General features: G+C 43.6%; 1 protein-coding gene across 9 annotated transcripts in view; it reads left to right on the forward strand.

Annotated features, from left to right (window-relative positions):
* The window catches only part of nrg1 (neuregulin 1), a 155,328-nt gene that overhangs the window by 108,982 nt on the left and 22,748 nt on the right, over positions 1-23,598 (forward strand). The window contains exon 1 of one of the 9 annotated variants that reach the window (XM_024415273.2): positions 1,784-3,352. The exons of 7 other annotated variants lie outside the window; for them this stretch is intronic. In XM_024415273.2, coding sequence (XP_024271041.1) covers positions 2,677-3,352 — 676 coding nt within the window. In that variant the 5' untranslated portion in view covers positions 1,784-2,676. Of the gene's footprint in view, positions 1-1,783; positions 3,353-23,598 lie in introns of those variants that run through there. One more of the 9 variants, XM_024415276.2, reaches the window with a different exon arrangement.

Genomic DNA, 23,598 nt, shown 5'->3' on the forward strand with positions numbered 1-23,598 from the left:
TGATCTCCTCCAAATATTTTCTATGGGGTTGAGATCTGGAGACTGGTTAGGCCACTCCAGGACCTTGAAATGCTTCTTACGAAGCCACGCCTTCGTTGCCCAGGCGGTGTGTTTGGGATCATTGTCATGCTGAAAGACCCAGCCACGTTTCATCTTCAATGCCCTTGCTGATGGAAGGAGGTTTTCACTCAAAATCTCACGATACATGGCCCTATTCTTTCCTTTACACGGATCAGTCGTCCTGGTCCCATTGCAGAAAAACAGCCCCAAAGCATGATGTTTCCACCCACATGCTTCACAGTAGGTATGGTGTTCTTTGGATGCAACTCAGCATTCTTTGTCCTCCAAATACGACAAGTTGAGTTTTTGGTTTCATCTGACCATATGACATTCTCCCAATCTTCTTCTGGATCATCCAAATGCTCGCTAGCAAACTTCAGACGGGCCTGGACATGTACTGGCTTAAGCAGGGGGACACGTCTGGCACTGCAGGATTTGAGTCCCTGGCGGCGTAGTGTGTTACTGATGGTAGGCTTTGTTACTTTGGTCCCAGCTCTCTGCAGGCCATTCACTAGGTCCCCCCCGTGTGGTTCTGGGATTTTTGACCCCACGGGGTGAGATCTTGCGTGGAGCCCCAGATCGAGGGAGATTATCAGTGGTCTTGTATGTCTTCCATTTCCTAATAATTGCTCCCACAGTTGATTTCTTCAAACCAAGCTGCTTACCTATTGCAGATTCAGTCTTCCCAGCCTGGTGCAGGTCTACAATTTTGTTTCTGGTGTCTTTTGACAGCTCTTTGGTCTTGGCCATAGTGGAGTTTGGAGTGTGACTGTTTGAGGTTGTGGACAGGTGTCTTTTATACTGATAACACGTTCAAACAGGTGCCATTAATACAGGTAACGAGTGGAGGACAGAGGAGCCTCTTAAAGAAGAAGTTACAGGTCTGTGAGAGCCAGAAATATTGTTTGTTTGTAGGTGACCAAATACTTATTTTCCACCATAATTTGCAAATAAATTCATTAAAAATCCTGTGATTTTTCTGGAATTTTTTTTTTCTCATTTTGTCTGTCATAGTTGAAGTGTACCTATGATGAAAATTACAGGCCTCTCTCATCTTTTTAAGTGGGAGAACTTGCACAATTGGTGGCTGACTAAATACTTTTTTGCCCCACTGTATGTATGTTTGAATAAAATGTAGATTTTCTCGCACTCTTGATACACCTCAAGGAGTCAATTCCTCGATGGTGCCTCAACATTGTCTTAACGTTGTCCTTTATCCCCTGAGTCAACATGACAAGGAGTCAGTTCCTTGATGGTGCCTCAATGTTGTCCTTTATCTCAAGTCAGCGCTACAAGGTGTCAGTTCCTCGATAGTGCCTCAATGTTGTCCTTTATCTCGAGTCAGCGCTACAAGGTGTCAGTTCCTCGATAGTGCCTCAACGTTGTCTTAACGTGGTTCTTTATCCCCAGAGTCAGCGCTACAAAGCGTCATAGCAATAAATGTGATTCATTGAAAAATAAACCAAAAGTTTGGTAAATCAGGCGATTGGTAGTATTTTCTTTGACAATGATTGAAATATTACTTCAGTCAATTTTTTTCCTTTCATTCACTCCAATGAAGGAAGATTCTGAGAGGAGCCATAAAACAATAGCTCAGTTCCCTTGGGACGGATCAAATGTCTGTTTCACTGGCTACCACCCCTTGACAAAAAAAACACCCTTTTGTATTAACATAATCAATGGTCCAGGGAGAGAGCGCTGGAGGGAGGGAGAGAGAGGCCAGAGCCGTCTGTTTGACTGTGATTCGTTGCCATTCACCCTAATTGGATCAAGTACGAACTTGCTTAGCTGTGTGCTTTGTGTTCAGACTGGTAGCAGCCTGAGAAGAGTGCGTGGACAATACCTCAGAGTAGGAGAGCCCTTGTAGAGAGAGGTAGAGGGTGAGAGAGAGAGAGCGAGGAGTGTAGTGGTGAGGAGGAAAAGGGGAGTGTCCTGAATTGTCTCTCCTTCCGCGATGTACGAGTGTGTTTCTCTCTTCACTAATTATCTGTTTCTCCGGCGCTGCTGAGAGGAAGGGCACCTGCTGCTCCCTGATGATTCAGCCCCACTAGGCTACTGCTTGAGCAGACAAACAGACCGACAGACAGACAGACGGCATGTTGCTCCTGCCACTGCAGTGCCGGTCTGCTCTGTCCCATCTGTAGCCGCATCCTGCCAATAGCGTTCACACAGCAGCCGGCTCCACTCTTCAAGTCCTCAGGTGAGTGAGCGCACTACTCGTCCTGCCCAGGGAACTGAACCACGCAAGAGATCTAAGGGAAGAAACCACTTTTGTTGTAGCTCAGAATTTGATGTTTCTATTTCTGGACTTGTTTTCGTGTGTACACGTTTCCCGTGAGAATGCTGTGATAGCAAACCTGCAAAGACAATCTCTTTCCCCCGGTACGGAAGTCTTGTCGGCTTACTTCCCAGACGTTAACAAGGTTACCCCACACTGCTGTGAAAAGCATCCTCCATCTCCCACCAACCCCCACCACTGTGATCTGATAATGGACAACACACTTTACGATACCAGCCAGCTGCCGTGCTCTTTGAGTTGAGTACAGGCGTCCAGAGATCCTTCGGCGTGAGAGGGGGAGAGAGAGAGAGCGAGAGAGAGAGAGAGCACGAGGGAGGATGACTGAAGGAGTGGAGGCGGTGGACTCCTCCGCCGGGCTGGTCGTCCTTCCCAAATCATCATCATCATCATCATCCCCCACCCTCTCCTGCGCCGATCCAGGACAAGCCCCAGAGGAGGCGGAGTCTGCAGCAGGTGGTGAGGGTGGGGAGGAGGGTGTCGATGGAGAACCAGCAAGGCCCCTGGGATTCTTGGGCTTGGCAGGGACCTGCTGTGTGTGCTTAGAGATGGAACAGGTGCGTGGTTGCCTGCGCTCAGAGAAAATCTGCATCCTTCCTATCCTGGCCTGCCTGCTCAGTCTAGCTCTCTGCACCGCCGGCCTCAAGTGGGTCTTTGTGGACAAAATCTTTGAGTACGAGCCGCCCACCCACCTGGGCCCAGATCGCAGAGGACAAGACCCCATCTATGCTGACCCCACAAGGGATCTGCCATTGTCATTTCCCCACCCCTCCCCCGTCCCCACGCCGACAACCACCACCACAGGACAGCCTGAGGTCATAGTAGAGGGAAAACCCACCGGAGTGACTCAGTACACCCCTACCTCTGCATTGAGGTACCGCACGGGCCCGCCCACGCAGCCTGGGCCCTCTACCACCCTAAAACCAATGAGCAAGGGAAAACCAACCTACTCCCAAACTACTGTGGAATCTAATGACATTATTGTCCCGAAGTTCTGTAAGTACGCCACACTTAGTAATTCCTATGTATTTTAGTTTGCTCACAGTTGACTCTTGTCTTGAGTAAATACATTACGTTTGGTCTGTGTTGTATCGAACTGTGTCACCTGACACATGTAAGAGCAGAAAAACTTGACAGTTACATTAGCCTTTTGACGTTTAATCTAGAAAGAATTCTGAACTTGGGTGTCGGATTAAGACAAACGCAGAACTATTAACTACAGTAAGCACGTGTCTTTAATTAAGGCAGACTCATAATGTGATGGTGCACGTCAACATATTGAGTACCAGCAGGCAGAAAGGAAACCATGTGATACTATTCAGTGAAATAGTCCAGTGTACCCTACGGCAATACACAACCCAAAAAGGTCATTACCTCGACATGTTTTTAAAGCATTTTAAAACGTGATGCTTTTCCTATTGTACAACTCTATGCTGAGAATAATAGTGCATGTTGCTTAGCCCTCTGTCTGAAAGCAGACATGCTGTGAAGTGTAGCGCTAGTAGCCATGACTAAAGCTTCTGAAGAATTACCAGCATGTGTGTGTGTGTGTGTGTGTAAGAAACAGAAACTCCCTTTCAAAACCACCCCAGGCAGTTAGTGCTAATAAGATAAAACATTAGTTGCTACTGCATAAACATGTCCCTTACCATAGCTGTCCCTTACCATAGCTGTCCCTTACCATAGCTGTCCCTTACCATAGCTGTCCCTTACCATAGCTGTCCCATACACCACATCGATGCAGTAAACCGTCGTGATACCATGCTGGTTCTTATTTCCCTTAGCATCTCACCAAACAGAATGCATATGTTCTCATCTGCATATTTGAAATTAGCCCATGATGACCAGGAAGTGAGCAGCCAAAAGGGCCCCCAATGCTAGCTTCCTCATGATTTCCAGTCATTTCCAGAAAATATGAAAAATCAATAGCTGATGATGCACGACTTCCTAAAACTAAATGCTGCGGTGCAGTGGGACTTCCTCCTGCCAGACCGGAGCTCCATTTCAAGGTCAGAGCCTGCTGGAGACTAATTGATTCCCCCTCTATCTCTGAGCCACAGAGAAAGACAATCCCAGTAATGCTATCTGACTGCTAAGCGGCTCTCTACCATGACTTTGCAAGCCGCCGAGTTATAACTGCTGGAAAGCTGCCAGACTCTACCGGTACTTTTGTCCTCATGCAGCTTTATTCCCTGTTCCCCGTGAGATTTTAATTGAGGCTGTCCTCATTTCAGTCAGGTTGATGGTATTTATATTTGACCTTCGGGGTGGTGTGGGTCTGAGTCTACGGGGTGGTGTGGGTCTGAGTCTACGGGGTGGTGTGGGTCTGAGTCTACGGGGTGGTGTGGGTCTGAGTGAGTTGGGGGAGATATTGTGGTTCTTTGTGGCTTCCTTCCCTAGGTGCATTTCCTCATGCAAATTAGTCTCCAGAGTAATTAATTCACACTTGACGATTGTTCACTGATGTGCCTTGAGATCTAGAACTACTGAGGGTTACCATACCATACACAGCTGGCCAAATCCTAGCCAAGCCTTGATGACAATAGATAAGTCATTAGCATTGTAAATAAGAATTTGTTCTTAACTGACTTGCCAAGTTAAATAAAGGTTCAAATAAATAAATAAAAATTGGCTTGTTCCACCACAAGTGAAGGCACATTTTAGAAATTGAAAGACCAATGTAGCGTGTCTGCTTTATATGCGCGCATTAGTAGAATCAAAGGCTGCTCTGAGGCAAGACGTTCTCCCCCTTTTAAGCTGCATGATCAATTGTTCGGGCTTTAAATTGGAAATGTGATCGCCTGCTTTGGTAATCTCAGACCTAATCAATACCAAGAAAGCAGGTCAGCTGTCCTACCAGGAAGCATGGGAGAAGTGATAGTGATTCCTATTTGCCTTCGACACATTGAGCAAATTAGAAAACGGGAAGGAAGCTAACGAATATTGCCAGTACGGATGCCATGTCAGTCTATGTGGAGGTGTATCTAAGTTGTCTGCCAGACATTCCTAAATGACTGCATGTGTGTATGAGACCACCTACAACACACCTGTAATTGTTCTGCAAAACCTTTCACTGAAAAGAAAGTATTAAAAATGACTCTGTGTTTGAAACACATGGCATGCTCTGCTGGTTGACTATACCTTTACAATACAATCGGTGCATCCTTTTTTATCTAATGTTTAAATGCACTTTCTTTCCCCATTGGATGTTTCCTAATAGCAGTCCATTTGACGTTCCATTTGGGTTTGGGCTGAACTGAAATGTTAGGAACTACTCGTTTTGTCTTCATCCTATTGTCACAATTCCCTTGCTAATTTGGTTTAGCCTTAAGTTAAAGTAACTTCTTCACTCGAGTTCTGTATAATTGAGTTATTTCTATTAAATATGACTTTCTCAGCAATACTCGGCTTTGGAGTGCATTCACAGAACAGAAGGGTCTCGGCCTTACTTTGACAGATAACACCCATACACACCCAGTGGTCCTTCCTGTTCTGTTTTAGAAAGCCTTTCATGGGTAAATTGCCCCTTCGGCTATCTTCTCAACACAGTCTCATCAGGAAACAGTGTATTTACAGTAGCACAGCAGAACATGAATCTCAAGCCAAGCTAATGAGTTATTCCCCATAGAGGCCAGAACTGAGTAGGCAGTAGGCAGTAGGCAGTAGGCATAGGAAGCCATCTTGTTTTGAGAGAGCCAAATACAGACTTTTGCAGTATGTATTTTCTGTTCCCATTTCCACATGAATCATTGTGGCTCATAGAGAAGAGCTGATATACCACGATGTCGCCCTCCGTGACCCGAATGCTGAGCTTAACAGGCACCCGTAGTGTTCACGGTTCCATACATACTGTTCTCCATGTATCCCACTGAGATTTAATGTTAATTAGAAACCAGGTGGTTTGAGACCTGGATGCTGATTGGCTGAAAGCCGTGGGATGTCAGACCGTATACCATGGGTATGACAACATTTATTTTTACTGCTCTAATTACGTTGGTAACCAGTTTATAATAGCAATAAGGTACCTCGGGGATTTGTGGTATATTGCCAATATACCACGGCTAAGGGCTGTATCCAGGCACTTCACATTGCGTAGTGCGTAAGAACAGCCCCTAGCCATTTGTATATTGGCCGTATAGCGCAAATAGGCATGATTACATTACGTAATATACTGAATGTTAATGACATGAAGTGGAAGAACTGGAAGAGGGAGTGTGGAGAGGAAGAAGTGGGTGTAATAAAAGGTAGTTGCGTTTCATATGACCACTGTGAGATGGGATTACTTTTCATAATTCAATGGCACCAGGGTATTAGATAGTTTCCACTGAGCTAGTTTATAAATTGGCCTAAGCTCAGCTCCATATCAACAAGCTTCATTACTTTACTGATCTGCTGAATAGACACAATTCAGCCTTTTATATTCTGCTTTTTAAAGTTACAATTCTTTTGACTACATGGGAACTTTAACCTGGGTGGAGTTTTTTGCAGTTTTTCTCCATTTCAAACAGAAACAGTGTTGGGTGCTGCCTCCCCGACATTGATCTTCAGTCTTTGTGTTCTCTACAATGACCTTGAGATATGATGTTTGGCTGAAATTGGTAATATTAGTCTTCCCTTACCTAGGCAGTGATTTGATTTTGACCTTCTCCTAGTACAATGATAAACCAGTGGTACTGTGATGAAGCTACACCTCACAGGACCATCCAGCACATCTGTGTTCTCTAGTATTAGAGATTACCAGTGGTACTGGCAGCTTGCAAAAACAACAGCTTTCCAGATCTACCTCTTACATTTGTCATTTAGCAGACACTCTTAGCCAGAGCAATTAGGGTTAAGCACCTTGCTCGGGGGCACATTGACAGATGTCTCACCTAGTCAGTTCGGAGATTCAAACCGGCGACCTTTCAGTTACTTGTTTATCGCCCTTAACCGCTAAGCTACCAGCCGCTGTCACACCATTATCATTATATCCCAACATAGCAATTAGTGAGTTGTCAGCTCATACTGAATAAACAGTAAATGGCTTTCATTCTTTTGGCAATCCAGTTGTCTCCATATGAGATATCAATGGGCTCTTCCCACCATTTTAGAATGGAAACATCACAGTTCCTATTGTGTCTCTGACACGTTATACTGTAATATTCTGGATGAGTGTCCTACTTAAATTATAAAGCGCTGAGGAGGAGTAGAAAAATTGGAACTTATTGTATTCATAAAAGTTACGGAAAACAGAATAAATAACGTCTTATTTCTGCCGTTTTATCTCTTCTCTGATGTTTTTGATGAATAAATGATCTTAGATAAATTCCGTCAATGTTTCCTTCAGCCGGCCCACTCCACGTTGCTCTCCACTCTCTGCTTTACTGTGGTCTTATCGTTAGGTGACTCACATGGACGTAATGGCATTTTTTGGGTGAAAATTAAAGTCCCTCTTTATCAGCTTGGATACTGATCTCAAGACATTTCCACAGTTGTGCGGCAGTGGGGCGGCAGGTAGCCTAGTGGTTAGAGCGTTGTGCCAGTAACCAGCAGGTAGCCTAGTGGTTAGAGCATTGTGCCAGTAACCAGCAGGTAGCCTAGTGGTTAGAGCGTTGTGCCAGTAACCAGCAGGTAGCCTAGTGGTTAGAGCATTGTGCCAGTAACCAGCAGGTAGCCTAGTGGTTAGAGCGTTGTGCCAGTAACCAGCAGGTAGCCTAGTGGTTAGAGCGTTGTGCCAGTAACCAGCAGGTAGCCAGTAACCAGCAGGTAGCCTAGTGGTTAGAGCGTTGTGCCAGGCCAGAGCGTTGTGCCAGTAACCAACCAGCAGGTAGCCAGGTAGTGGTTAGAGCGTTGTGCCAGTAACCAGCAGGTAGCCTAGTGGTTAGAGCGTTGTGCCAGTAACCAGCAGGTAGCCTAGTGGTTAGAGCGTTGTGCCAGTAACCAGCAGGTAGCCTAGTGGTTAGAGCGTTGGGCCAGTAACCGAAAGGTTGCTGGATCGAATCCCTGAGCCGGCAAGGTAAAAATCTGTCATTCTGCCCCTGAACAAGGCAGGTAACCCATGGCCCCCCGGTAGGCTGTCATTATAAATAAGAATTTGTTCTTAACTGACTTGCCTAGTTAAATAAATACAAAAATAAACAATGCATTGTGTATAATTAACATCATTGGAATAATCAACCAAAGGAAACTTTTATCATATTTTATAGTTGACTCCGAGGCTGACTATCTGCAGGGGTTCTCAAATTACTGGACTATCTTATGCCAGAAATATACCATTTATTCTGTTTTCATTAAATTATATATATACAATATGTAAAGTTGTCTCATTTTTCCACTCCTCAGAGATTTATAATTAAGTAGGACACTATCAAGAATATTACTCTGACACATTTAGCGGAAATCCTCTTTCAGTCTATTGGTGGATCTCCACGAGAGCCTCTTCATTTATTCCTCAACAATGGGAGATGGAGATGTTTGTTAACATGCTAATCAGTGGCTCTGCACTGTGGTGACTGATTTTAAATGACTTGCAAAATGCTGATATTATTTCCCAGCGGAAGACCACTGGCTCGTATGGCATGCAGGGACAAGGTTTTGGTGTATATCATCTTTTCAAAGATCTTGCAGTGGCCTGACAATAGCTCATCCCCCTCTCCTCAGGGGCCAGCAGCTCTCTCTTTCCGTGGCCTATAAAGGCCTGCTTTGTATGTGTGGTCTTGCAGCAGTCATTCTCACCGCCACCAAGCCCCATCTGCAGAGCTAATTAGATGTCATGGCCAGGATGTATATTGTCTTGTGGGATGCCATGGGAATGCATTAGAAAGAGATGCATGTTGCCACTGACATAATCCCTCTGTCCCTTCGGCCGGAAGCCTCCATGACATCACAAGCTGAAGGTGTGACATATTCTACCATGTCTTAAGTGTGAATAAATTCTCCTGCCACTGTGCAGACAGCAGTGTGCTTTCGACCAATGCAAATTGGCATGCCGAGAAAATGTAGTGATTCCTTTGACTGACTCTGAAATTTGGTATAATAGCCAACAAGCAGATTGAGTCAATGTAAACCAACAATGTCTTAATCAGTTTGCTTTTATCCATTTAATAGCCCTCTCTTTTGTATTGTATTCTTTATTTTATTTGATCTTTTATAAACAGTCAAACGTACACATATGGCCCTCTGTCTTTTTACGAGGGTGTTGAGCTTTGTGTTTGATGGTCCAGTATACAACCAGGTAGCGAGAGGGAGCATTTGAATGGGGTTAAGGGGTTAATGAATGAATTATTATTATTATTATTATTATTATTATTATGGCGTAAGGCCATCTGAGGCGACAGCATCTAATTTAATTAGGCTAAAATGAAGTGACAGCTGGGCAGTTTTGCCATCAATGAAGGTACTGCCGCCATTTTCCATTCAAAATGGATGACTGTAATGGCTCTCTCTGTGCGTTCCTTCGTCCCCATTTAAGTGACTCAGCAAGTACTAAAACAGTCTCTCTTCCAAGTCCTCCTCATTGAAATGCCTCACCTCTCCTGTGTCTGTCCATTTAGGAACCCTCCGGTTTGGATGACGTCGCTGCAAATCAAATAAGCTCCTCCCACTTCTGAATGAAAAATTCTACTTCCGAAAAAGTGTAAATTCATTTTTTTAGATTCTAGAACTTACAACGTTGGTTCCTTTCCATGATTTAATACTTAATTGCTGATGAAAGTGCATCCGTTGTGCTGTTTATCAAACAAGGTCCATTACCTAATGATGCCCCATCTGGTTGGCCTCTACGCTGAACCTGAGGTAATACCAGAAATCCCCATCTTCAATCCTGAGTGCCTTTTTAGCTGATGGATAGAAAAGGCTCTCTGGATGTTGCTCAGAGGTGTTGTGAAAATCTCATGCGGTGTCTACCCTAAATTATTAATACATAGGTCAGCTAGTAGAGGGTTTAAAACCAACTGTCTACATAGAAACCAACTGTGTCTGGCAGGAAGACGTATTGTATTTGGGACAAATCTGTGAAAAGTTCTCCCGACTGAATATTTTTTGGGGTTCAGCTGTCATGCAACTGTAAATATTAGATTGTGGGCTTTCCCCAAGGCCCTTTTTTCCCCCCTCTGTTCAAGCTAATTAAATGGGAATACATTTCAGGTCCGTACCCAGACTTTGTGATTTATCTCACCTATTTAGCACTACATGAACCAATGGTAAGACAAGGGCTTGGATGGGCATCTAGAGTCGATGGTCTTCAAACGTACTCGATAACATAGCTTCTGAAGGACTTCTGATTGTCACCAAATCCTTGACCATAAGAAATAGGATCTATCAGCTACTGTGATATGTCAGCAAAAAGACCATGTAAAACCTCCACCACTGTACCTTTTGTCATAAACTTGGTTTCAGACTATAGTACTTGTATTTCCACCTTCAGTGTTGCCAGTAAGAGACAAATGGCTCAGGTGTGGAATGCAACCGTAAGCAATCTGGTTTGGATCCCTTCTCGTGCCAGACTGTCCTCTGGGATCTGACTGTAGTGGCTCCACTGGGTGTGGCCCTGTCACGAAGACCGATGGCCACACGTTGTTTAGCCCAGTTTCATTCTCAAGCCATTTTGTCGTATTGGACTCTGGCCAACAGCCCAATGTATCATGTCATTTTCATTATTGCCTCTTATGCCAAAGTGAACATGTCCTTTCCCACCATAGTCTCCTTGCACATCCCCGTACATTGATGCAGTTTTCACATGACTGCAGTGCTGTTACTCCACATACTACTGAAGTGTTTTGGCAATCATAAAACGCCCAGCTAACGATTTAGACTATGCTACTGTAACAATGTGTCTCACTGGGGCCTGTATGAAATGCACTCTGACAAAAAGATGCCAAAATATCGACGACTTTGCATCCGTTGCAGAGCCACCATAAAAAATAAGACATTAAAATGCCAATAAATACCATGAGTAACATTATCGGTGATTATAGTGAGACGGTAAAACCACTAGGGTAGTTTATTATAGAGCTAAACTCCATCACTCTCTCTCATCTATACCCTTGTCAGAAAAGCTGAGTGGATGAATCACTCAGTCTGTTTGTCTGAAAGACACACACGGATTCAAGGCGTAAAATGGAAACTATCATTAGCTATGCTTGGCGGAACCTGTTGAGACAACGTGATGTTACAACGCCGAATTCTGACGCACCGGTGAGTGGAGTTTTATGACAGGCCCTTTCTGTGTAATAGCCCCCTGCTCACCGTAACGGTTGGCGTGCCCTTATTTGTGGGGGCAGGATAGCCGTGCAGACAGAGGAGGACAAACTGTCCAAGGTTTAGTACTGTGCCGTGTGTGATCCCTAGTCTTCCCACTCCTACTGTGCTCTGTTGGGCTTCTTCCCACCTTGTTGATGAGCTTTGTGCTAATTCCCCATACGAGTTGCCTCAGTGCCCACAACACCTGTGGAGAAGACAGGGATATTAAGTCTCTCCGGGGCCATTGTTGACCGTCTGAAGACTCCTCTGGAGCACAGGCTCGTTATTCTCTTTCCTTTACAGTCAGGCATTTTATTTTTATCTGTTAACTCCTTAACCTTCTTATTTTGAAGTGTGGATTCAGTATATAGCATATTAATGAGTCAGAAGTTGCCTGTGAACACAAAAATGCCTCGGAAATCCTTGAAGACACGATGTGGTGTACGGACCGGAGTTTTAAGAATCAAATTAAGTGTCACTCAGTTGAATGATGCAGGCGTACTCGTATAATGCAAGCCGGACTCGTATAATTTCATGCCAATTACTTTTATCATTTCTGCCTGACAAATCTGATTTGCCTCCATGTTTAATCAGTTTCTGTCAATTAAAGTGAATAAAGTGAAGACTATGGATTCTATGTTTAGAGACGGATGAGAGCAAGTCACAGCTTTTAATTTTGATTCATTGCATTGTTGGATGCAGACATGATGCACACGCAATCTATTATTAGGCTAATAAATAAAAATGCTATTCCTTCCTTGTTTGGCAGACAACACTGATTCAAGAGGGCTAAACCGGGGTGCTTATGGAAAATAAATTCTTATTGGTTTAGACATACACTGAGTGTACAAAACATTAGGAACACCTTCCTAATATTGAGTTGCATCCCCTTCTTTTTCCCTCTGAACAGCCTCAATTCGTTGGGCCATGGACTCTGCAAGGTGTTTAAAGCATTCCACAGGGATGTTGACCCATGTTGACTCTATTGCTTCCCACAGTTGTCAGGTTGGCTGGATGTCCTTTGGGTGGTGGACCATTGTTGATAAACACGGGAAACTGTTGAGCATTTTTTATTTTTTATTTAGCAGCGTTGTAGTTCTTTACACAAACCGAGCCTGACGCCTACTACCATACCCCGTTCAAAGGCACTTTTGTCTTGCCCATTCGCTCTCTGAATGGCACACAATCCATGTCTCTGCTGTAACCAAGAAGCTTGATCTTGACATCTAGCCACTTAGCTAGCAAGTTAGCATAGCTGGAGTGCTGAGCTGGATATAATTAGACTTCTTATATAGTTATACTTAATGCTATAACAATAAGCAGTGGCGCACTCCCTCCCCCCTAAACAGTATTGAAAATCATACCGTCCAGTATATACGGTATATCGCCCAAGTCTATACAGTATCTGTGAGGTTGTGCAATAGGTGTTTTGAAATAGATGAACAGCCCCAGTGAGGCCAACGTGAATAAACAATGCCCAGGTAACCAACCACCAGCAGTGTGAAGTCAGGGATGACACAGGCTTGACGTCAGTCGAGGAAAAACCTTTTCATGCGTCATGGTCAAAGGCGGTGTCTGTAAAGCTTGATGAGCTTTTGGTGAATGATGCCTTGTTTTAACCCTTGGTATGTTTCAAACCTTTTTATAGTTCTATATGTCGCCACAGTGATCTTCTAGGGAATCTCATGGAGGTTAAAGTACTTCAGAATTTACATTTGACCATCAGGGATTACACTCGCTTGTCTTTGCTTTGTTGTCCTTCCTGAAACGTGACCGCGGTGAAACTTTGACCTTGAGAGAAATGACCTCTCTCACTTGTCAGTGGCAAAACTGTTCTGAACATTCTCCTTATGCGTGGTAGATATGTGGAGTTGGGCTTAATGTTGGCATAGCCCTGGTGTGGTAACGATAACGGTCACTCAGGTTTATTGTCTGGTATAAAGCTCCATCTGATGTTGAGCCACGATTAGCGGTTTGGCATTAGCATTTGTCCATTGTCATGGGTCCGTTTTATTGCCTTTCTGTGGATGTCCACAGTAGCCCATTGACATGAGGACATTCGACTCAGCCACACAGCTATGAACATCTCCTGGCTTGGCTTTCTTGTGGGGGTTGACACATGAACATGAACATGGGCAGCACAATTATTTGTGTGTCCCTAGTCATTTCTTACACTACGTGTTTATACATTAAAGCGGGAGAGGGCATTTTGTGCATTTATGCTGCAATTGCATGCCCTTGAAATGGTAATCTTGTTATTTTTGGTACAGTGCCTAATGTAAATGATAATGTGTCGTTAGAAACTGAAGGAATCTGAATTCTCCCAGGCCTATATGGTATTATTCTACATGATTTCCCCCCTCCTCTCCCCTGTAACTATTCCCCAGGTCGTTGCTGTAAATGAGAATGTGTTCTCAGTCAACTTACCTGGTAAAATAAATAGTTTTTAAAAAACAACATGGATGTAACAAGGGCACTTGTTGATAAAAGCACTCCATCATCCTCCATAGTGGACTTCACTATTTTTCAATAAATTAGTCAGGTTCTGTTTTAACATTTGTATTCATATGCTTCATTCTGTTGCTGTTATGAATGTGCAAGGAAGATGTACAAAGCCAATGAGTAACCGTTGACTTGACCACAAGAAATTAAAGTATTGCATATGTCTTTGAATTTTTCAAGGAGAATTATGATTCATGTTTCCTTTCAGTTTTGTGATAAGAAGGAATATGTAACCTCAGGTCTTGGTGTTTTTAGATTTTAAAGCTGCAATATTTCTGGGCGACCCGACCAAAATTCACATAGAAATGTGTGTTATAGATCTGTCGTTCTCATCGAAAGCAAGTCTTAAGAAGCGGTAGATATATTTTTTATGCGCTATTTCTATGCCTCCCGTTCTTAAGTTTCATTTTTGAGTCTTTTACTTTCGGTTTTGTACACTAGCTTCAAACAGCTGAAAAATAAAAACAGCTGTTTTTGGTTATGGAAAAAATATTTCACAGCGCTTTAGATGGTACAATGATCCTCTACACTAGACTTGCTTGTTTTGTCACACAAACTGAAATTAGGCAAAATATTAGCATTTTAGTAACCTAGAAATGGCGGAGCGATTTCTGTGTAGTGCATCTTTAAGTGGAAGATTCGTGAACAGATGCCGTTCCTAGTTTTAGTGCTGCACGCCCAGCAGTCCACAATCAAAAGGTACAGAGATATATATTATTACTCATGTTTTCTTCCTCCGTGTGCATCACTCACTTGATTTTAAATCTGTATATGTTCAGGGGCCCACGCACAAAGAAGTACATTCTGATTGTCTGAATCGCTTTCATCAAACACAGCCTCTTAAATGAAGTCCCCTGTCACTCCATTAACACAATCCCCTCGTGGTTCAGCATCCATTACCCTATTGTTTTTCATCTGAAAGTAAGTGCTGGAAAAGTTCATCATTAAAATCAAAGCTCCATGAAACAAACTTTATTTAAAAAATAAAACACAATTTGACAACTTTATTTTTCAGCAATTCTTGGCTTCAGATCAGCTCATTCAGCACCTAATGTCCCCAATGCAACTCTTCCCAATTTGCTGTAAATGAGAATGTGCTCTCAATCAACTTAATTGGTTCAATAAGAGTAAAGCATCATCATTATCATGATAAGCTAGGTCTGTGACCATAGACCATTCATTTCCGTGAAATCCTCTTACTCCGGTTTCAGTGTTGCCATAATGACCCCTGTTGCCACATGACCCTAGTCTAATCCATCTCAGGCCTCAGGGGATGGAGGACAGGGACGGACAGTGGGTGTCAGTCTGACTGTGGACCAGAGGAGGATGGAGGACAGGGACAGACAGTGGGTGTCAGTCTCACCGTGGGTCAGAGGAGGATGGAGGACAGGGACAGACAGTGGGTGTCAGTCTCACCGTGGGTCAGAGGAGGATGGAGGACAGGGACAGACAGTGGGTGTCAGTCTCACCGTGGGTCAGAGGAGGATGGAGGACAGGGACAGACAGTGGGTGTCAGTCTCACCGTGGGTCAGAGGAGGATGGAGGACAGGGACAGACAGTGGGTGTCAGTCTCACCGTGGGTCAGAGGAGGATGGAGGACAGGGACAGACAGTGGGTGTCAGTCTCACCGTGGGTCAGAGGAGGATGGAGGACAGGGACAGACAGTGGGTGTCAGTCTGACCGTGGGTCAGAGGAGGATGGAGGACAGGGACAGACAGTGGGTGTCAGTCTGACCGTGGGTCAGAGGAGGATGGAGGACAGGGACAGACAGTGGGTGTCAGTCTCACCGTGGGTCAGAGGAGGATGGAGGACAGGGACAGACAGTGGGTGTCAGTCTCACCGTGGGTCAGAGGAGGATGGAGGACAGGGACAGACAGTGGGTGTCAGTCTGACCGTGGGTCAGAGGAGGATGGAGGACAGGGACAGACAGTGGGTGTCAGTCTGACCGTGGGTCAGAGGAGGATGGAGGACAGGGACAGACAGTGGGTGTCAGTCTGACCGTGGGTCAGAGGAGGATGGAGGACAGGGACAGACAGTGGGTGTCAGTCTCACCGTGGGTCAGAGGAGGATGGAGGACAGGGACAGACAGTGGGTGTCAGTCTCACCGTGGGTCAGAGGAGGATGGAGGACAGGGACAGACAGTGGGTGTCAGTCTGACCGTGGGTCAGAGGAGGATGGAGGACAGGGACAGACAGTGGGTGTCAGTCTCACCGTGGGTCAGAGGAGGATGGAGGACAGGGACAGACAGTGGGTGTCAGTCAGACAGTCAACTCATCCAGAGATGGCAAAGAGTGATGGGATTGGTTCCCATATCCACAACATGTGTTCTCAAAATGTTCTTAACATTTTTGGTGATGGGCATGTTAATGCAAGTTTTGGAGCGGGAGTGGCTAGAGTCCTGACATCATCATCATCATCATCATCATCATCATGCAACAATGGTGGACCTGGACAACCTCTCTAGCCCATGCATGATTCACGGTGATGCATTCAAAAAGTCCCACATCAAGCCCAAGATCAAGGTTAGCATGTCCTTTGAACCCAGGATGTTAGTTTCAGTCTAACTGAATCCTAATTTTCTGCCTACAAGCAGAGATTACAACACTGTATATATACATAATGACATTTGAAATGTCTTCATTCTTTTGGAACTTTTGTATGTGTAATATTTACAATTTTTTTATTGTTGACTATCTATTTCACTTGCTTTGGCAATGTAAACATATGTTTCCCATGCCAATAAAGCCCTTAAATTGAATTGATATATATGAAGGATGTAAGTGGCCAGCCATATTTTAAGATTTCCCTTCAGCCTTGAGACAAGTTTGCTCAATGACAATATGGATTAGCATTTAAAGACCATTAAAGATCTTCCTGTAATGGGCAGTTTTTACTTTGTAGCCAGGGTTAATTAATTACTACTGCAAAGGTGGCCACTTAATCATTGACAGGAATATTTTAAGGCAAATCAATACCCTTGCAATACTATCCCTCTTGGCTCAGCTACTGTAGTCCCTAATTATCATACAAGTATATTCAAAGTGTCTCTCGCTCTCTCAGGGCTTTGGAAGTGCCCAAATGCATGGTTTTACAAAGGGCATAGTCATGGGGTTTTAAGGATACACGGTAGAGCAAAGCTATCCACTTAATCCTTGACAGTTTCAGGTTTGTTCACTCCCATCTACGATTGAACAATTCTGGACATTTTCCCAGTTGGATGATGCCCTTCCTACTTATTCCTGAATTATTCTGGGAATTGTTCATCTGGGATTTCTGAAAACTGAAATCTAGTTGTAAAATGTAAATGTTCAGTTATGTCGATTTGTCATCCTTCACAGCCTTTCTTCCATTTATATCCGTTGCTGAGTCTAGACGATACAGGGCATACAAAACCCCCAAGCTGAATAACCATCAAACTGCTCCTCTTCCCAAGGCCTTCCTCTGAGCTCGTCCCCAGCTGACTCTGTAGACTCCCGTTGGTTTTTCAGAGCCATCCTTTTGTTCAAATCTGTCAAGTCAGGGAGGCCTCAGTATGTTTAAACAGGAAGCAGCGCTGTGTGGAGGCCCCGGGGCCAGAATAAAGAGAGCAATCAGGTTGGCCGGTCTCCCTAATGACTCAACAGCTTGCCGGTAGAAGAGCAGCCCCGGAGGCCTCCACACACTGGCTGGGAGGACTGCTGCGCTGTTGCCAAGGCATCCATCCGCAGCACGTGCAGGGTTCATAGACCTGAGATGAGGTTGTTGTCGGAGGAGCTAGAGCATTGACAAAAATAGGACTCTGTGGAAAGTCTGTTGCATTCCAAGTGATGTCTATAGAGTGGCTGTCGGCGTTTGTTCTCATCAGAACATACATTCGTAGTTGCCTGTACAAAGTCTCTCCAGTGTGGGAGAACGCAAACCAATTCCTTGTCAACAGCTGTAATATATGATGAGGCTCCTCATCATTGTACACAAAACCCTGACGGGAAATAAACAGAAGACCGCATGAGAGTAATTAGCCAATCAGGTGACACTGCTAATTAAATCAGACGATAGCACTGCTAACCTATAGCCAGGAGTAGCCCCAAGCACGGAGACCCTAATAGCCAGGAGTAGTCTCACACACACACAGGACGTGGTCTGAGACAATGGGCTTCCTCTCTAACAGAGCAGATAAGCAGTTAATTTGGTGCTCAGATACCCAAGGGATGTGGTTTGTGGATAGGATACTCTATCTACAAGCATGTCACAAGTTTTCTGTATGTTGTAGCTAGCGATTGGCTCGAGATGAAATGTTTATAACATAATACTCTCCTCGAGCCTGCTAATTTCACTTTAAGGAGCCATTTTAAAATATATAGCTAACATGAGGTTTGTTTCTAGAATGTTTAGTTGGACATTGCTAAGGATTATGATGAATATTCATCAATTACACTGTGTACGTGTACTTATTGTTATGTCTTCACATGTACTTGTGTAATTAATTATATCTGCCACCAAAGAACAGCACGTAGCCTTGAGGTTAGAGCGTTGGTCCAGTAATTTTAAAAGGTCAGTGTTTTGAATCCCGGAGCTGACGAGGTGAAAAATCTGTTGCTGTGCCCTTGACCAAGGCACTTAACACCAATTGCTCCAGGGGCGGGGATATGCAAAAAAATAATTTCAATTCCATACTTGTGAAACGGATGTGAAACGGCTAGCTAGTTAGCGGTGGTGCTCGCTAAATAGCGTTTCAATCTGTGACGTCACTTGCTCTGAGACCTTGAAGTAGTGGTTCCCCTTGCTCTGCAAGGGCCGTGGCTTTTTTGGAGCGATGGGTAACGATGCTTTGTGGGTGACTGTTACTGTGTGCAGAGGGTCCCTGGTTCGCGCCCGGGTATGGGTGAGGGGACGGTCTAAATTTATACTGTTACACTTGTACAAGTGGGTAATAGGACAAATACTATATAAATATTGTATAAGCTAAACAGACATTGGGGGTCTGTAGCAGTCTGTCAACAGCCATTGAAATGGCTATCCAATCCCCTTTCCTTTCACCATCATTAGTTATGGTGTGAAATTGAAAGAATGGGTGTAACTCAGAAAACAGTATTTTTTTTAGTTTAATCAGAATCCTGCTTCTGGGTGTGTTTTTTCTGACTGGAATTTCAAGTGACTGCGATTTACAGCTACAGGCTGCATTAACAATGCAAGCCAGCCCAGCGTTTTAAACTCCACGCTTAGAAGCAATTTATTGAACTGGAAGATATTTGCCTCAAGGCTCCATCTCTGACAGGAAACATTTCCTTATAAGGATGTGAATTTACCTACCCCCCCCCCCACCCCCACCCCACCCCCATTTTATATGCCATTTAGGACATTATTGTATCCAAAGGCACAGTAGGGAGTGCATACATTTTTGTATGTGTGGCCCCAGCAGGAATCAAACCTGCGATCCTGACATTTTGAAAGTGCCATGCTCTACCAGTTGAACCACACAGGACCACATCACCATGATGTTTAATTTGTTATAGTACCATCCGTCATCGTTGTGTAGTCCCATGTCAGCCAACGTCAGTTTCCCTCCCCTGTAGACATGGGCCTAGCTGTGGTGATATTAATCATCTGACAACACACACACAGAGAGGCACACCTAGCCTGCTGGTCATCTGTCCTCACCAGATGCACACACTGCCAAACACACACAGGGGACTGGTCCATCAGAGGAGAGGGTGGTCTTGCTGCACAAACAGTGACAGGGTTGTGTGTGTGTTCCCTCCCAAAGCATTCCCTTAAAACAAACCCTAATGGATCAGTGATGATTACCATGCCAACGTTGTTGTAAGCGTCGACGAGTCAGGCCGTGTCTTTCCAGATTATTCATTATTTTTTTGACAGGACACTCAACAAAGCGTTGTGAAAACATCCTCATTAAAAGTTTGATGCTGTAGCTCTGTCCGTTCCATAATGGCCAGTCACACTTTGTTATATATGTCATGTTTTATTACCTGCGTCCCAAATTTCACCCTATTCCCTATACAGATCCCTGGTCAAAGTATTGAACTATGTAGGGAATAGGGTGCCTTTTGGGACTCAGCCTTTGTCAGCACCCTTTACTTTGTTTGATTAATGATCCCAGTCGTTAGCCAAAAGCTGCAAGAAACCCTCTGCTCACCATTTGTTGAAACGTCTGTCTGGCATTGGGAGGGAGTCTAGCACTATGTTTTAATTAATCTGTCCTAACATTTGAAGAGAAGATATGGCTTCATCGTTCAGATCATTAAGAGTCTCTTGATAATCCAACATTCTTTTGATAAGAAATAGACGCATAGAGATTGAGTTGATGGTAATGGGAGTGGTTGTTGTATTAAATAGCAGCATGGAGATCAGTTGATGGTAATGGGAGTGGTTGTTGTATTAAATGGCAGCATAGATATCAGTTGATGGTAATGGGAGTGGTTGTTGTATTAAATGGCAGCATGGAGATCAGTTGATGGTAATGGGAGTGGTTGTTGTATTAAATGGCAGCATGGAGATCAGTTGCTGGTAATTGGGGTGGTTGTTGTATTAAATAGCAGCATGGATATCAGTTGGTGGTAATGGTGGTGGTTGTTGTATTAAATGGCAGCATAGATATCAGTTGATGGTAATGGGAGTGGTTGTTGTATTAAATAGCAGCATAGATATCAGTTGATGGTAATGGGAGTGGTTGTTGTATTAAATGGCAGCATGGAGATCAGTTGCTGGTAATTGGGGTGGTTGTTGTATTAAATAGCAGCATAGATATCAGTTGATGGTAATGGGAGTGGTTGTTGTATTAAATGGCAGCATGGAGATCAGTTGCTGGTAATTGGGGTGGTTGTTGTATTAAATGGCAGCATAGATATCAGTTGATGGTAATGGGGGTGGTTGTTGTATTAAATAGCAGCATAGATATCAGTTGATGGTAATGGGGGTGGTTGTTGTATTAAATGGCAGCATAGATATCAGTTGATGGTAATGGGGGTGGTTGTTGTATTAAATGGTGGTTGTTATCAGTTGATGGTAATGGTGGTGGTTGTTGTATTAAATGGCAGCATAGATATCAGTTGATGGTAATGGTGGTGGTTGTTGTATTAAATGGCAGCATAGATATCAGTTGATGGTAATGGGGGTGGTTGTTGTATTAAATGGCAGCATAGATATCAGTTGATGGTAAAGTGGTTGTTGTATTAAATGGCAGCATAGATATCAGTTGATGGTAATGGGGTGGTTGTTGTATTAAATGGCAGCATAGATATCAGTTGATGGTAATGGGGGTGGTTGTTGTATTAAATGGCAGCATAGATATCAGTTGTATTAAATGGCAGCATAGTCAGTTGATGGGGGTGGTTGTTGTATTAAATGGCATAGGATATATGGGGGTGGTTGTTGTATTAAATGGATATCAGTTGATGGGGTGGTGGTTGTTGTATTAAATGGCAGCATAGATATCAGTTGATGGTAATGGGGGTGGTTGTTGTATTAAATGGCAGCATAGATATCAGTTGATGGTAATGGTGGTGGTTGTTGTATTAAATGGCAGCATAGATATCAGTTGATGGTAATGGGGGTGGTTGTTGTATTAAATGGCAGCATAGATATCAGTTGATGGTAATTGGGGTGGTTGTTGTATTAAATGGCAGCATAGATATCAGTTGATGGTAATAATTTTGCAGCCATACTCGAGGCAGACATAATGATCAATCTATGCAAAAGGAAGCATCCTTGACAGCAGAAACATTTATAGAATATTGATTTCAACCAATTTAGTAACGCCATTAATGTGGAAACAAGATTGTTGCTTTAACATTTTGCTCTTTCAGCCTTCTAGTTGAAAATCCATTTTTTGAAAATCCATTTCCATGAGAGAACAAGTTATTTTCATAATGTATTGGTCTTAACGTTTTAAGGTTTCTTAAAGGCCCAGTGCAGTCAAAAATGTGATTCTGTGTTTTTTAAATATATTTCCACACGGAGGTTGTGATAGTCATGTGAAAATTCTGATAATGCCTTTTAATGTAAGAGCTGGTTGAAAAGACCACCTGAAAAGTCAGCCTGTTTTGGTGTGAGGGAGTTTCGATCTTCATGGTGACATCACCGTGCGGTGAATTAGTTAATAGATCAATAAGAAAGAGTTCCAAACCTCTCTGCCAATAACAGCTCGTTTTCAGTTTCCCCACTCAGACCACTCCCAGACAGTCCTAGATAAATTCCTGCTTGAGAAATTGCTCTTTTGTTTAAGAAGCCAATTTTGTTTATTTTTGACGATTTTAATTGAAAACTTTTTTTTAAATGTCTAAAAACCCAGCCTTGATTTCAACTATATACTACATGTTCCTGCATCATTGTAGTTAAACATCTATTTCCAGTTGTACTCTGCTCTGTACTTCTAGTTACTCAACACTAGAGCTGGGACGATCAACCCTAAATTATTGACACCGACCATACCGACCACTTATCGTGGACATTTGCAGATATCGTTCACTACGATAAATAGCCTTCAGTAGAGTTATGTGACGTTTTGAAATGAGGTAAGTTTGCTAATATGGGTGATTTGTTAATGGGACAATTTGGTAGCTACAACCATCAAACCAGTAGTAGTAGTTTTAAGGGTAATATAAAAAATAACTGTGGTGCACATTAATGTTGTAAACGTATCGTGATAATTTAGTCAATTTATCGGGATATGGATTTTTGTCCGTATCGCCCAGCTCTCTTGTCAAACTATGATCCATGAGGCCGTTGGGATGCTCTCATCAACATGACAAAACAGCCTACACGATTAATCTTAATTTTGGGCCCGGTTTGTGTATGTGTAAAATTATGATCTGTTACATACTGTATGTTACAGCTTATTTTAAGTGTTGTGTGATGTTATAGCTCATGTTCAGTGTTTTCAAATGATCAGAGCACAGTCTTACATAGTGTGCTGTCACAGTGTAGTAGGCAAGAGTAGTGTGGCATTATGTTCTCTGTGTCTGAGGTGACCGAGTTCTAACCTCTGGTGTCGTCCCTGAGGTGATGAGACAGAGGTCCACTGGCGCAATGCATTATGGTCTGTCCTTGATCACACTTAGGGGAAACTGCCCTCTCAGACAATGTCCGCCGCAGTGGACTGCTTGGTCTGCAAAAATCCACCACTAGCTTGCCGTTGGCTCTATACCGTTATGTCTCTCTGCTTCCCGGTTTTGGGTTTCTTATTCACCAGCAAAAATAAATAAAAATGAAATGGAACTGAATCGATCTCCTCCACTGCCTGCTTCCATCAGACACGATGGGGGAAAAACATGCAGCTTCAGCTCTCCAGCATTGTAACTAAATACCCCTTGTTAAAAATAGCCTCTACCGCCCTCTTCTCTCATTAAGCCTCTGCTGCAATATGAACAATATTTCATACCCTGATTCTCCCTGTTTTGACACTGGATTAAGCCTCTGCAAGTAAGGAGTGTGGTTACTGGTGACTGATTTGTACTGAATATTTACCGTTGTATTCAATATGTTCTGATACATTTTAGATATCAATGCAGACTTTTTTTTGCTGA

Source organism: Oncorhynchus tshawytscha, linkage group LG20 (assembly GCF_018296145.1).
Source record: "Oncorhynchus tshawytscha isolate Ot180627B linkage group LG20, Otsh_v2.0, whole genome shotgun sequence".
Lineage (NCBI taxonomy): Eukaryota > Metazoa > Chordata > Actinopteri > Salmoniformes > Salmonidae > Oncorhynchus > Oncorhynchus tshawytscha.